This window comes from Hyperolius riggenbachi, chromosome 3 (assembly GCF_040937935.1).
Source record: "Hyperolius riggenbachi isolate aHypRig1 chromosome 3, aHypRig1.pri, whole genome shotgun sequence".
NCBI lineage: Eukaryota > Metazoa > Chordata > Amphibia > Anura > Hyperoliidae > Hyperolius > Hyperolius riggenbachi.
In genome coordinates this window covers 380,100,416-380,116,369 of record NC_090648.1, presented here as the reverse complement: position 1 = coordinate 380,116,369, position 15,954 = coordinate 380,100,416, and the positions used below count along the sequence as shown (strand labels likewise).

The following is a 15,954-nucleotide window of genomic DNA, read 5'->3' as shown; positions in this document are numbered from 1 at the left end:
TAGTAAAACCATGCTGTCAAACTGAAATAAGATTATTCTGTGCTACATGATTTTGTACAGCATCCCACAGGATACCTTCAAACAGTTTACACACAACTGATATTAAGCTATATATAGTATAGGTCTATAGTTTCCTGGTTCTGATTTTTTTTCCCTTCTTGAATAAGTGGAAAATATCAGCTGTACGCCAGTTATAAGGAACTGAACCACTTTAAAGAGAATCACAGAAAATAAGATAAAGTGGATTATCGATTACTGAACTCAACTCCTTTAATACTCGAGGGTGGATGCCATCTGGGCCAGGTACCTTGTCTATCTTAATCTTATTTAATCGTTTTTGCACACCTTCCTGTGTTAGGCAATTCATGCTGAATGAGGAAGATTGGGAACAACCCAGGGGCCATATTATGAGTTAAAGGTCTCACCTTGGTAAAGACAGAAGCAAAGCAAGCACTTAAAAGTTCTGCTTTAGCTCGGTCCTCCACAATCAAGTTTCCCGCCTGATCTTGTAAAAGTCCTATATTCTCTACCTTCTTTCTTTTAGAGTTGATTTATTTGCAAAACCTTTTGGGATTTGACTTTATATCACTAGCCACTTTTTTGCGCTTCCAGATTCGCAAGTCTGATTACTTTTTTTGCAGTTTTTGTTGCATTCCCTATAATTCTTTAGTGCATATGGAAGGAAGCCCCGGGTAAGTAGATCTTGTTTTTTGTTTTTTGTCGGATGCTTTTCTTTAAATACTGTAATACAATTTGGTTTAAACTGAAAATTGGATCTGTCCCCCTTTGCTAGATATGGAAACTCGTAAATGGACTAAGTCTGTCTGTGTGGGGGTGAGAATGGATAAACAGTGAATGAGAAGATAGGGGAAATAAAACCACTGCTGTGTGTGCATCCACATTCATTAATCTTTTGGATTGAGAAAGTTCTAAGCATTTGGATTTGCTTTTTTTTTTTTTTTTTATACACTAGGAGATATTGAATTGTGATCCATGAACGGTTTTGAAAGTTAGAGTATCTCCATTAGTGTAAAAGTTAATCTCTGTTGAGAAACATAGGATGCATATAGTTGCAAGCGCCAGCGTTAAAATATCTGTGATTAGCAAATCCAAATGTGTATGTAAAGGCTGATGGACATTGCTCAAAGAGTGTCATCCTCCCTCCAGTGAATACGTTGGAACAGTTTGGAAAAAAACACAAATAGAAGGAGGTGTGTGCAATGAAAGTTGATGTTCAGTGACTAACACGGTGTTAAATATATATGAGAAGGCGGAATCTGTCTAGGGGGCTCTGCCTCCCTCTCCCGTTCTTCCTCCTGTCTACTGTTGCTCCTTTTCTTGACCTTTTTGGCCTGCGTTTGATTGTGTAACTTTAAGGGCCTTGAACCCTCCTCCCGTTGCCGCGTGAGTAAGATGAAGGGTTGGATCTCAATAGACAATCAAAAGGGGCCGAGTAGAGACAGTAAGCCACACCCTGACAAAGAACCCATTGGCGGTTCAAAATGCATAGGTGGGCGGAGCTTTGTCAATCCAGAAGGCACCTCCCAAATGCAGCCCCCAGCCGGCGAACTTGCTGACTACAGGAGATAAACTATTGCCAGACTTGGTTGAGCAACGCAGAGTTCCTAACATGGATTGGGTGAGACCACTCTAGTTTGCATTGAGGCTGTTAGAAGATACTTTGAGCAGAACTGTGGCTGGGAGTTAGCAGCAGGTGCTGCATTGACCGTTTTATGGATTGAACTGGTTGCTGCTCTCCTCTTAATCAGCCGGACCGGCATACAAGACCCTCCTCTCCCCCCCCCCCCCCCCAACTAAATGATGCATAGCAGTATAGTGATACTGTACTGAATATATTGCTGTATCCACCCATACCATACTATACTTTTTCAGGCACCTTCCTTTTTCATCCTTAACCCACTTCTCCCCCCAACATAACCCTCCTTACCAATTTTCTACACACACACACACACACACACACACACACACACACACACACACACACACACACACACACACACACACACACACACACACACACACACACACACACACACACACACACACACACACACACACACACACACACACACACACACACACACACACACACACTTCAATCATTATATATACTTCGGGAATATACCTGCGAAACGCGTTGTACTATTTGTTGGAGTATGTGAATAAATTTGCTTGTACCTCATCCACGGTACTTTGTCTGCTTCGGGGAGGTGAGTCCACCATCGCCTCTCAAGGAATTTTAAAACTTTTAGTTATATGCTTTTATCCTTTTGGCGCCTCTGTTCTCCTGACAATAGCAGTATAGTGGATGAATGCATAGGTGAATGTGATGGGTATGTGCAATATATCTGGCCAGAGAACCATTACCTGTATTTGCATTTTTAGAGCAAAGCTGGCCTATTAAGCAATCTGTCTATTTAAGTGGTTTTATACAAATCCTATATAGGTGCTAATAAGTCTAATTATTCTGTAGCTTCCACAATGACAACTGATATGTCATTTTTTTTGATTATTGAAAGAAATGTGTATTCCTTGATGACATATGAGCCCAAGAGTATTCTGGTATTTGTGTAGTAATGGTTATGGAGGGCTTTGTCACACTCTTTATAATTTGTGCAAAAGGTACATGCTATATATCAGAATCAGAATCAGAATCATTTTATTTCGCCAAGCATGACAGGGTCATGCCTGGAATTGGATTTGGCGCATACAGAGCTCAGCAACAAACATGACAGTGGTGCAGTATACAGGAGACATACACGATAACACAATTAACCAGATAATACAGTTGCATTTAACAAACAAAAAAAATAAAATAAAAATACTATGGGTAACGATGCCAGTCTATAAGGTCTGTGTGGAAAAGGGCAGCCAGGGCCCTTACAGTTCCAAGCAGACAGAATGTCTGTGACAGGGCCAGTCTGTGAACCTAAGATGGTGCGGGTGGAGGCAGAACATGGGAGGAGTTCAGGAGGTTGACGGCAGAGGGGAAGAACGAGTTCCTGTGCCTCGTAGTCCTGGTGGGGATGACCCGGAATCTCCGCCCTGAACGTAGGCGACTGAAGTAGCACTGGCCAGGGTGGGAGGGGTCGTTTGCTATCTTCAGCGCTCTAGTGCGCAGTCTCGAGTTGTAAAGTAGGTCAAGTGAAGGGAGGGGTTTCCCGATGGTTCTCTCTGCTGATCTAATGACCCTCTGGAGCTTTAGCCTGTCACTGGCGGAGGAACCAGCGTACCAGACCAGGATGGAAGAGCAGAGGATAGATTCTGTGGTGGCAGTGTAGAATCTTGTGAGAACCTGATGGGGCATGCCAAACTTTTTCAGCTGGCGGAGGAAGAAGAGTCTTTTTTGGGCCTTCGCCAGGGTGGAGTTAGTGTTGGCCTTCCATCTGAGGTCATTTGAGATGGTGGTGCCCAAGAGACGGACACAGGGAACTATCGCCACGTCAGTGCCTTCAATCTGGATTGGTAGTGGTGGGAGAGCTTGCTTCCTGAAATCGATAATAATCTCCACGGTTTTTCCTGTGTTAAGGACCAGCTTGTTCTCCCTGCACCAGTGACAGATTCTGTCTACCTGTTGACGATAGGCACTCTCATCATTTTTTGTGACAAGGCCCACGATAGTGGTGTCATCTGCAAATTTGATAACTTTGACAGAGTCCGCTGTGGATCTGCAGTTGTTCGTGTAGAGGGAGAACAGCATTGGAGACAAGACGCAGCCTTGTGGAGCCCCCATATTGGTGGTCTGTGGTAGAGAGGAGATGTTACCCAGCTTGACAGATTGTGACCTGTTGGATAGGATGGGATGTACCCCGAGTGCTGCCAGACCCTCCTGCAGTGTGCATGGACAGATGGTGTTGAAGGCCGAACTGAAGTCCAGGAGGAGTATTCTGGCATAAGAGTCTGGCCTGTCCAGGTGGTCGCCAATGAGCTTCAGGCAGATATTAATGGCATCATCGGTGGACCTGTTTGCTCTGTACGCAAACTGGAATGGGTCAAGTAGGGGCATGGTGAGGGACTTCAGGAAGGACAGGACAACTCTTTCAAGGGTCTTCATGATAACAGATGTTAGTGCCACAGGCCTGAAGTTGTTGAGGTCAGTGACTCCCTGCTTTTTGGGGACAGGAATGATGGTGGACCTCTTTAGGCATGCAGGAACTTTGCCCAACTGAAGTGACTTGTTGTAAATGGTGGTGAGAATGGGGGCAAGTTGCTGTGAGCAGGACTTCAGGCAGGCAGGGGACACACCGTCAGGGCCAGAGGCTTTCCTGGGGTTCAGCGTTGACAGGTGGTGCCTGACGTCGGATTCACACACTACCAGCGGGGGTGGACTTAGACTAGAGGTGTGGTCTGCTGGGGTCAGAGGGGTATCGGACAGTGACAGATGCCCTGCAGGTGAGTCCTGGCACTCAAACCTACAGTAGAATTTGCTGAGTTCCTCAGCGAGTTCGATACTAGGTGTGGCATGTTGTGGGGGAAACTTGTAATTGGTGGCAGCTTTAAGGCCATTCCATACGGCATGTGAATCGTTTGAGCAGAGGTTTTGTTTCATCCTCTCAGCGAACTCTCGCTTGGCAGCCTTCAGTTCACGGTTAAGGTTGTTTCTCTCCCTCCTGTAGTCCACACGGTTGCCTGACTTATGCGCAGCTTCTTTGCTCTTCCGTAGTTGCCGCAGCTTATTGGAGAACCATGGCTTATTGTTCGGGAATACTTTGTACGATTTGGTTGGTACACAGGAGTCCTCACAAAAGCTGATGTACGAGGTAACGTTCTCCACCCACTCATCCAGGTTAGGTGCTTCTAGAGCCTTCCAGTCTGTACAGTCGAAGCATGCTTGAAGTTGGAGCTTGGCCTCAGCTGACCAGACTTTGGAGGACTTGAGGACCGGTTTTGCTGACTTCAGGCGCCTCTTGTAGGTAGGGATGAGATGGATAAGGCAGTGGTCGGAGGAGCCCAGTGCAGCCCATGGGGCAGCTTTGTATGCATCCTTCAGGACGGTGTAGCAGTGGTCGAGTGTGGCTGAGTCTCTGGTGGGGCAGGCAACATGCTGGTGATAGCGTGGCAGTTCATGGCGGAGGTTGGCTCTATTGAAGTCGCCCATAACTATGAACAACGAGTCTGGGAGGGACGCCTTCCACTGGGAAATGGAGTCGCTCAGGTCAAGCAAGGCAGATTTGACATTGGCATCTGGTGGAATGTACACTCCGACGAGGACGTATGAAGAGAATTCCCTTGGTGAGTATATTGGCCTACAGTTGACAAGGAGGAGCTCAAGGTCTGGGGAGCATTTCCTGGCTAGAACTGTGATGTTGGGGCACCATGCCGAGCTGATGAGGAAACAGATGCCACCGCCTCTCTTTTTCCCAGACAGAACAGTGTCACGGTCAGCTCGGGTGAGGCTGAAACCCGGGAGTTGAATGGCCTCGTCGGGGATATCCTTGTGGAGCCAAGTCTCTGTGAAGCAGAGGACTGGAGTGTTCGCACTGAGATTCCTCCTCTCGCAGAGAAGGAGCAGTTCGTCCAGCTTGTTGGGGAGGGAGCGAACGTTTGCTAGGAGGATTGAGGGAATGGCTGACCTTAAACCTTTCCTCCTTAGCCTCACGAGTGCACCTGAGCGACAGTGATCCATGCACGTCAAGAGCAGTTCATTTTCGTAGAGCCAGTATTCCAGCCGGTAATATGGGGATTGGACTAAAAATTTACAAATTAGTACTTCTATTCCCACATTGAATAGGATAAAGGAAATTGGGCATCCCTGTCTCACCCGGTTCTGTCAGACTCAGGGCTCTGTCAGACAGCCATTTACTTTGACCCTTGCTGTCTGTTTGGAGTATAACCCGTTTTATTCTGTTAATGAAGCCATTTCCTATACCACAATGTTTAATGCTTCATACAAGTATATACAGGATATGCGATTGAATGCTTACTCAGCATTCCCAGCCACCATAATTGCTTCTTTATGGTTGACTTCTGAATTATATTGAAAGCTAATTGCAAATAAGATGTTGTTTGAAATTTGAGTGGATTTCCTGAAACTAGATTGTTCTTTCCCTAACAATTGGTCTAAAACGTTGTCTAACCTTTTTGTTACATAGTCTTACCTTAACCTTTTATATTCTTTTAAACTCATTTATCATTTAAGATTGTTTTGATAGCTTGTCTGGTGAGCACTAAAAAGTTTGTGTCGGATGGTTTATTTTTATGGGTATATTCAACCTCACTGAGTTTATTCAATAGATTTCCTAATTCTCATCTTTTTTTCTGTCTAATTTTACTTGCTGTTGCTATAAGGGAACCCCTAATACACCTAAAGGCATCCCATAAAACGGTTTCAGAGAAAATGGTAAAATTCTCACTGAAAAACAGTTCAATCTGTCTCGCAATTTTCTCTTTAACAGTGGGCTCTAGTAACAAAAAGCTATTGAATTTCCAATGCCATTCTGGTTGACTAAACATTATACCAGTTATCAATTAGTATTAAAGATGCATGATCTGAGTAGGTAATGTTACCTATGTTGATGTCCATGATATCTTGGCCCATATGCAATACATTTTTTCACCTGAGTTATCTCTTGGGAGATAAATTTTATCTTCTCTGTAAACTAAATTTTCAGATATTTGAAAAGTGCCACACATGTGGTATTGCCGTACTCAGGAGAAGTAGTATAATGTGTTTTGGGGTGTATTTTTACACATACCCATGCTGGGTGGGAGAAATATCTCTATAAATGACAATTGTTTGATTTTTTTTTTACACACAATTGTCCATTTACAGAGAGATTTCTCCCACTCAGCATGGGTATGTGTAAAAATACACCCCAAAACACATTGTACTACTTCTCCCGAGTACGGCTATACCACATGTGTGGCACTTTTTTGCACCCTAACTGCGCTAAGGGGCCCAAAGTCCAATGAGTACCTTTAGGATTTCACAGGTCATTTTTGTTTCAAGACTACTCCTCACGGTTTAGGGCCCCTAAAATGCCAGGGCAGTATAGGAACCCCACTAATGACCCCATTTTAGAAAGAAGACACCCAAAGGTATTCCGTTAGGAGTATGGTGAGTTCATAGAAGATTTTATTTTTTGTCACAAGTTTGTCACAAGTTTGTCACAAATTGATTTTAATTGTTTTTTTTCACAAAGTGTCATTTTCCGCTAACTTGTGACAAAAAATAAAATCTTCTATGAACTCGCCATACTCCGTACGGAATACCTTTGGGTGTCTTCTTTCTAAAATGGGGTCATTAGTGGGGTTCCTATACTGCCCTGGCATTTTAGGGGCCCTAAACCGTGAGGAGTAGTCTTGAAACAAAAATGACCTGTGAAATCCTAAAGGTACTCATTGGACTCTGGGCCCCTTAGCGTACTTAGGGTGCAAAAAAGTGCCACACATGTGGTACCGCCGTACTCAGGAGAAGTAGTATAATGTGTTTTGGGGTGTATTTTTACACATACCCATGCTGGGTGGGCGAAATATCTCTGTAAATGAGAATTGTTTGATTTTTTTTTTACACACAATTGTCCATTTACATAGTGATTTCTCCCAGCCAGCATAGGTATGTGTAAAAATACACCCCAAAACCCATTATACTACTTTTCCTGAGTACGGCAGTACCACATGTGTGACACTTTTTTGCAGCCTAGGTGCTCTAAGGGGCCCAACGTCCTATTCACAGGTCATTTTGAGGCATTTGTTTTCTAGACTACTCCTCACGGTTTAGGGCCCCTAAAATGCCAGGGCAGTATAGGAACCCCACAAGTGACCCCATTTTAGAAAGAAGACATCCCAAGGTATTCCGTTAGGTGTATGGCGAGTTCATAGAAGATTTTATTTTTTGTCACAAGTTAGTGAAAAATGACACTTTGTGAAAAAAAAAACAATAAAAATCAATTTCCGCTAACTTTTGACAAAAAATAAAATCTTCTATGAACTCGTCATACACCTAACAGAATACATTGGGGTGTCTTTTTTCTAAAATGGGGTCACTTTGTGGGGTTCCTATACCGCTGTGGCATTTTACAGGCCAAAAACCGTGAGTAGTCTGGAAACCAAATGTCTCAAAATGACTGTTCAGGGGTATAAGCATTTGCAAATTTTGATGATGACAGGTGGTCTATGAGGGGGCGAATTTTGTGGAACCGGTCATATGCAGGGTGGCCTTTTAGATGACGGGTTGTATTGGGCCTGATCTGATGGATAGGAGTGCTAGGGGGGTGACAGGAGGTGATTGATGGGTGTCTCAGGGGGTGGTTAGAGGGGAAAATAGATGCAATCAATGCACTGGGGAGGTGATCGGAAGGGGGTCTGAGGGGGATCTGAGGGTTTGGCCGAGTGATCAGGAGCCCACACGTGGCAAATTAGGGCCTGATCTGATGGGTAGGTGTGCTAGGGAGGTGATTGATGGGTGTCTCAAGGTGTGATTAGAGGGGGGAATAGATGCAAGCAATGCACTGGCGAGGTGATCAGGGCTGGGGCCTGAGGGCATTCTGAGGGTGTGGGCGGGTGATTGAGTGCCCTAGGGGCAGATAAGGGGCTAATCTGATAGGTAGCACTGACAGGGGGTGATTGATGGGTAATAAGTGGGTGTTTAGGGTAGAGAACAGATGTAAACACTGCACTTGGAAGGTGATTTGACGTCAGATCTGCGGGCGATCTATTGGTGTGGGTGTGTGATCAGATTGCCCGCAAGGGGCAGGTTAGGGGCTGATTGATGGGTGGCAGTGACAGGAGGTGATTGATGGGTGGCAGTGACAGGGGGTGATTGATGGGTGGCAGTGACAGGGGGTGCTTGATGGTTGGCAGTGACAGGGGGTGATTGATGGGTGATTGACAGGTGATCAGTGGGTTATTACAGGGAAGAACAGATGTAAATATTGCACTGGCGAATTGATAAGGGGGGGGGGGGGGGGCTGAGGGCAATCTGAGCGTGTAGGCAGGTTATTGGGTGCCCGCAAGGGGCAGATTAGGGTCTGATCTGATGGGTAACAGTGACAGGTGGTGATAGGGGGTGATTGATGGGTGATTGATGGGTAATTAGTGGGTGTTTAGGGTAGAGAACAGATGTAAACACTGCACTTGGGAGGTGATCGGATGTCGGATCTGCGGGCGATCTATTGGTGTGGGTGATCAGATTGCCCGCAAGGGGCAGGTTGGGGGCTGATTGATGGGTGGCAGTGACAGGGGGTGATTGATGGGTGGCAGTGACAGGGGGTGATTGATGGGTGATTGATAGGTGATTGACAGGTAATCAGTGGGTTATTACAGGGAACAACAGAAGTAAATATTGCACTGGCGAATTGATAAGGGGGGGTCTGAGGGCAATCTGAGCGTGCAGGCGGGTGATTGGGTGCCCGCAAGGGGCAGATTAGGGTCTGATCTGATGGGTAACAGTGACAGGTGGTGATTGATGGGTGATTGATGGGTAATTATTGGGTGTTTAGGGTAGAGAACAGATGTAAACACTGCACTTGGGAGGTGATCTGACGTCGGATCTGCGGGCGATCTATTGGTGTGGGTGGGTGATCAGATTGCCCGCAAGGGGCAGGTTAGGGGCTGATTAATGGGTGGCAGTGACAGGGGGTGATTGATGGGTGATTGACAGGTGATTGACAGGTAATCAGGGGGATAGATGCATACAGAACACGGGGGGGGGGGGGGGTCTGGGGAGAATCTGAGGGGTGGGGGGTGATCAGGAGGCGGCAGGGGGCGGGGGGGTAAAAAAAATAACGTTGACAGATAGTGACAGGGAGTGATTGATGGGTGATTAGGGGGGTGACTGGGTGCAAACAGGGGTCTGGGGGGTGGGCAGGGGGGGGTCTGAGGGGTGCTGTGGGCGATCTGGGGCAGGGGGGGGGAAATCAGTGTGCTTGGGTGCGACATAGGGTGGCTGTAGCCTGCCCTGGTGGTCCCTCGGACATTGGGACCACCAGGGCAGGAGGCAGCCTGTATAATACACTTTGTAAACATTACAAAGTGTATTATACACTTTGTATGCGGCGATCCGGGTGCTAGTAACCCGCCGGCGCATCCGAATGGCCGGCGGGTTACAGCGCAAGGGGGGCGGAGTCAGGCGCCGGCGGCCGATCGCGTCACGAATGACGCGATCGCGCCGCCCATGCCCTTACAAGGACCGCCGTCATTTGTCAATACGGCGGTCCTTGCGGGGTCCACTTCCCGGCCGCCAATTGTCTATACGGCGGTCGGGAAGTGGTTAATTGCTTCAAAAATGCTGTAAAATTGAACCTTCCATGATATAGTATGACTCCATAAGAGTAACTTTCCTCTGGGGTAGGGGAAAGGTTATTTTGTCAACATTCCCCACACCATACCTTGTTCAGCTCCAGGAACTGACAAACCCCAAATCTAGGACCAAAGTTGTTTGCATGGAAAAAACAATAGGCAGTTCCAGCACAATATTTTACATCCAGTTAACTTGGAGAGTAAGATTGTCCTTTTTATAATACAAACAATATCCTTACTGGAAAGGTAAAATACTATTTTTATCTCTGGTACTAATGTCCAGTTCACCTGATCATCTGCATCACTCTTCTTTGATGACAGTCTTATGTGAGAAGATGATGTAGTCTACTTGCTTGCCTGGCTGTTTTGTGGCTTTACAATCAGTGCAACAGTCAGGCAAGTACCAGTTATAAAAGGAAGATTGCAAAGGCAGCCTCAATATTACTTTAATAATCTTCATAAATTGGAGTAATTTAGCTCACATGCAGTTGGCAGATAAGCAGGAATGGTAACATAGCTTGTATAAATGTTAATAATATCAACTTATTGTGTCTTCCTGCAGCTCTTCTGGCTGATAGGGTCTTTGCTCATCATTGGAGTGGGGTCAGTGGTGAACCCAACATTGGGGTGGCGATGGCTTGTGCGCCTGGCCTCCATCCCTGGCATCATACTGTGCATTGTCTTCAAGGTAAGGTTTCTGCATTATTTATCTTCTCAATATTAGCTAAAGCTAATCATATTTTTGGATGCATCAAAAGGAAAATAAAAACTCGAGATGCTAGCATAATATTGCCCCTGTTTAACTCTCTAGTAAGGCCACATCTGGAATATGGAATTCAGTTCTGGGCACCACATTACAGGAAAGATATTGCAGTTTTAGAGCAGGCGCAGAGACAGGCAACAAAATTGATACGAGGGATGGGAGGTCTCACTTACCAAGAAAGGTAAGATAAACTGGGTTTATTTAGTCTAGAGAAAATACGCCTTAGAGGGGAACTAATTAACATGTATAAATACATCAGGGTGCCTGGGGGATGAGCAAGGTAGCGGCGGCTTGCTGACACGGTGAGAGGCGCGGCCTGACCCGCCCCCTCACCAGGAAGTAGCGAGCGAGGCGCCGCATGTGCTGCGGCGTCTATGGTCGGAATTTGAACAGGTGTTCTGCTGGAGGTCTTGCTGGAGGGCCTGGAAGGAGAGAAACCCTGAGGAGTAGGAAAGAAGAGGTGGTGAGCCTGCAAATTTTGAATATAGATGCCTGCTGGGAATTGGAAGCAGCAAACTAAGTGTATGTCCTGGTGCGATTGGCCAGAAACTTTTGTTACTATTTTTTCAAATGCTGCAAGCTGCAATATACTGGAGGTGACAAAGTATTGATAACAGGCAGCAGACTGTCTATGTATCCTGGTGCGATTGGCCAGAGGATTTGATTTATACTGCAAGTTGATATATATTGATGGTCAAAAGGAATTGATAACAGCAGAATGTGCATGTATCTGGTGCGATTGGCCAGAAGATTTTTTTTTCAAGTTGATATATGCTGGAGGTCACAAGAAATTGAAAACAGCAGACTGTGTATATAGCCTGGTGCGATTGGCCAGAAGATTTGATTTATATTGCAAGTCAATATATACTGATGGTCACAAGGAATTGATAACAGCAAACTGTGTATGTATCTGGTGCGATTGGCCAGAAGATTAGATAAGTGCTGCAAATAGTCGTATACTGGAGTAACGCAAGGAAGCGAGACCGGCAGTTTGTGGGTGGAGTCTGGTGCGACTGGCCAGAAGTTCTGATTATTATGACACGTGGAAGACAGAGAGGGAAGACTGACAGCTGTTCACAAACGGGAGATATTAGGAGCTTTATGGAGGTTAAATCTGGAAAGTCTGATGAAAGTGGAGAAAGAATCGAGGAAACTCCTAAGGAATCCCTTGGGGGAGATGGTGGAGCTGGTAAAAGCCCTGCAAGAAAAAAAAGAACTTTATCTGACGCTGAGGAAAAGGAGGAAAGTTGGAAGGAGCGGGTGAGATCTTTGACGACTTTGTCAGATATGGAAGGATTGATTGAGCGTTTGGAAAAATCGTTCCATATGGAAATGGTGGAGATTAAAAATGAGATGACGAGTATAGGTCAGAGAGTAGTAGCTGTGGAAAGTAGAGCAGAAAAAGTGGAACAAACTGTGTCTGAAATTGCTTCCCAGATTAATGTGCATAATAAAAAGTTTGATGAGATGTTGTCCCAATTGGATGATCTGGAAAATCGAAATCGCAGGCAAAGTATAAGAATAAAAGAGCTCTCTAAGAGTGTTAATGCTGAGGTTTTGAAAGAAGCAGTTTTGAAGATTTTTCATATTCTTTTGAATAATGACAAAATTATTGAAATTGAAAGAGTGCATAGGTCACTGAGTCCCAAAAAGACTGATCCTAAGAAACCAAGGGATGTGATTTGTAGACTCGTTATGCGGATAAAGATGTGTTTAAAGCCAGAGAAAAGGGTTCAGTTGAGCTTGATGGAAGCTTCATTGATCTATATCTGGATTTATCTTGGAGGACTTTATCAATCAGAAGGACAGTAAAACCTTTATTGGAGGAATTAAGGAAAGCAGGAGCAAAATATAAGTGGGGGTTTCCTTTTAGTCTCAGTGCTACCTTGAATGGGAAATCAGCAATTTTGAAATCTAAAGATGATGTAAAAAAATGTTGTGAGACTTTGGGGATATCATCAGTTGACTTTGAGGATTGGAGAAGCCCTAGCTTTAATGCAACTTTTTCTCAGGAGGATAGATGGCAGAAGAAATAAGAAATAATTAGTAACGTAATAGATTTATAAAGGCCAGTTAAGTAATAATATGGTTAAGTTGAAAAGGAGTTTTCCTGGTGGGGGGTCAGGGGAAGGCAGTCGCCGAGCCTTCTCAAATCTCCTAAAAGGGATCTCTATGGGGTTGGAGATAAAGAGAATGGGTTTCTCTGGTGGAGGGTGTCTTGAGAAGACAATTGGGGTTCTTGTTTTGGTGTGTTTTTTTGTTTTTCTTTCTTATGTACTATTTGATTTTTGTTTATGGTTTCTTATTTTTTTTTACCTACTAGTCTGAGATGGGTAGATTTGTTTTTTTGAAGGGAAAATGAATGGGCCAGATATATACTTTTGTTAATATCTATGCGCCTAATGAATTACACGCTAAATTTTTTAGATTGGTGATTGAACAACTTGAGGGGTTCAGGGAGGGATGTTTGGTTTTTGGGGGAGATTGTAATTGGGTCTCTGAGCCTAAAATGGATGTCATCTGGTTCTAGGAGTATTACGGCAGTATTTAATAAATATATCAAAAAGATTTTTCAGAGTATTCATCTTGTAGATGTATGGAGAGCACTTTTCCCTTCTGTGAAGGATTATTCATTTTTTCACATGTGCATAAAATATATACAAGGATAGATATTCTGTTTTTGGATCAATATTTTTTGGATAGAGTAAAAGGAGCAGGTATAGGGAACATAACTATCTCAGACCATGCTCCTATGTGGTTTGATTTGGATTTAGGGATTAGAAATAGACGTGATTGGCATTGGCGACTCAATTGCAACCTTCTGGATTATATAGAAGTTAAAGATAAGATTAAAAAAAACATTAGTAGAATATTTTGAGGATAACGAATTGGATGCTATGGACAAGGGCATAGTATGGTCAGCTCATAAGGCGGTGGTGAGGGTCTTTATTTCCTTGGGAGCCAAAAAAAGAAAGAATATAATGGTAAAATTACAGAATTATTATCAGAAATAGAAATTTTGAATTAGAACATAAGGGTTCATTAGATCAGAAAGCATTAGATAGTTTGAACAGGGCAAGGATCAAATTGTCAGAGTTATTAGAGAGTAGACTGAGGGGAAAAATAGAATTTATTCAGCTAAATGGTTTGAAAATGCAAATAAAAGTGGAAAGTGGTTGGCAAGGGCATTAAAAGGACAAAGGAAAAGTGCGTATATTCCTAGGATTAAGAATAATAGGGAAATGGTCGAGCTGCAGGCACACAAAATAGCGAATGTTTTTAAGAAGTATTATTCTTCCCTATATGGACTTCTGAAAAATGGATCCAGGGATTTTGATAAAGGGATGTGGAAATATCTAGAGGGATCTGGGATGGTGAAAATATCACAGGAAAACAGAGATATCATAGAAAAAGTGATTAGTGAGGAGGAGGTGTTAGCTATGATAAAAGCTATGAAGGTGGGTAAGTCACCTGGTCCTGATGGTTTCATAAAGCAATATTTTTCCAATTTCAGTGATGTTAGTGCCACCTATGTGCAGATTCTTTAATTCCCTTAAAGAAGGTAGAGAAATGCCCAAAGATGTGTTAGAGACCCATATAACAGGTATTCATAAGAGTGGAAAAGATCCAGACTTATGTCAAAGTTATAGACCTATAGCATTACTGAATTTAGATATAAAGATTTTTGCAAAAATTTTAGTTGAGAGAATTAAGCCATGGTTAGGATTAGTAGTTAAAGGTGATCAGGTTGGGTTTGTGCCCGGGAGAGAAGGGAGAGATAATGTGGCAAGGGTGATGGCATTGTTTAAGTGGTCTTTAATGTAGGAAGTTCCTGTGATGGTGTTGTCGACGGTTGCAGAGAAGGCATTTGACAGGGTAATTTGGGACTTTATTATGTCTACTTTAAGATTTATAGGATTGGGAGAGAACATGTTAAAGTGGGTGGGTGCGTTGTACTCTGGTCCAACTGCAAGGGTTAGAGCGAAGGGTGCCCTGTCGGATGCCTTCTCCTTGTCGAATGGAACGAGACAGGGGTGTCCCATGTCACCGGTTATTTTTATTTTGACCTTGGAAGTTTTTTTATGTTCTGTTAGGAGGTCTGGAAATGTCCATGGAGTTAGGGTTGGAGATGAGGAGCATAAGATATTGGTCTTTGCGGATGCTATTTTGTTTTATATTTCGGAGCCTCTGGCGTCTTCGCTAAATTTGGTTAAAGAAATTGAGAGAGATGTTGTTTTTTTTCGAATTTCAAGATTAATATGACTAAGTCTGAAGCACTGAATGTGTCATTGACACCAGGTGTTGTAAAGTTGGTAGAAAGTAATTTTTCGTTTCCTTTTAGGAAAGAGGCTATCAAATATTTGGGAATAATGTTACCAAGTCATCTATCAAGGCTGTACTCCCTAAATTATCTTCCATTATTAAGTATAATTAAAAAAGATCTGGAGGGATGGAATGGTAGAGGTTTTGGTGTTTTGTATGTCCATGATTCCAATTTGTGTGCCTGCAGCTTTTTTCAGGTCCCTTAAATCAATCCTTATTAGGTTTGTGTGGCAGAATAAGCCCTCAAGATTAGCATATGAGATTTTGGTACTGGTACATCCTAAAGAAAAGAGGGATCTGGGGGTTCCGGATCTGAGCATTTAATGTTAAATGGGGAAAATAGGGAGAATTTCAAGATACTAAGGAGTATGAAGATATGGTGGAAATGTAGGAGAGGGAGTCTCCTGTAATTATAATTATAACAACAATTTGTGTAATTTTTTTAGTACTTTGGATGGTAATTGGTGGGGGGATCTTTGAAGAAGAAATTCTAATAATGTTGAATTATTTGCAAAGCATGTTGATTGAAAGATTGAGGAGAATAGTGGGTGTTTTTTTTCTTCTATGTATTCTATAATTTTGAAAATAGAAGAGAATATGATGATATG

General features: G+C 43.6%; 1 protein-coding gene across 3 annotated transcripts in view; it reads left to right on the top strand.

The window, feature by feature from the left end:
* LOC137561590 (putative transporter SVOPL) overlaps nucleotides 1-15,954 on the top strand; it is a 116,508-nt gene that overhangs the window by 39,231 nt on the left and 61,323 nt on the right. For 2 of the 3 annotated variants that reach the window (XM_068272898.1, XM_068272900.1), the window contains exon 7: nucleotides 10,823-10,948. The exons of the other annotated variant lie outside the window; for it this stretch is intronic. In XM_068272898.1, coding sequence (XP_068128999.1) covers nucleotides 10,823-10,948 — 126 coding nt within the window. The remainder of the gene's footprint in view (nucleotides 1-10,822; nucleotides 10,949-15,954) is intronic. 3 annotated transcript variants of the gene reach the window in all.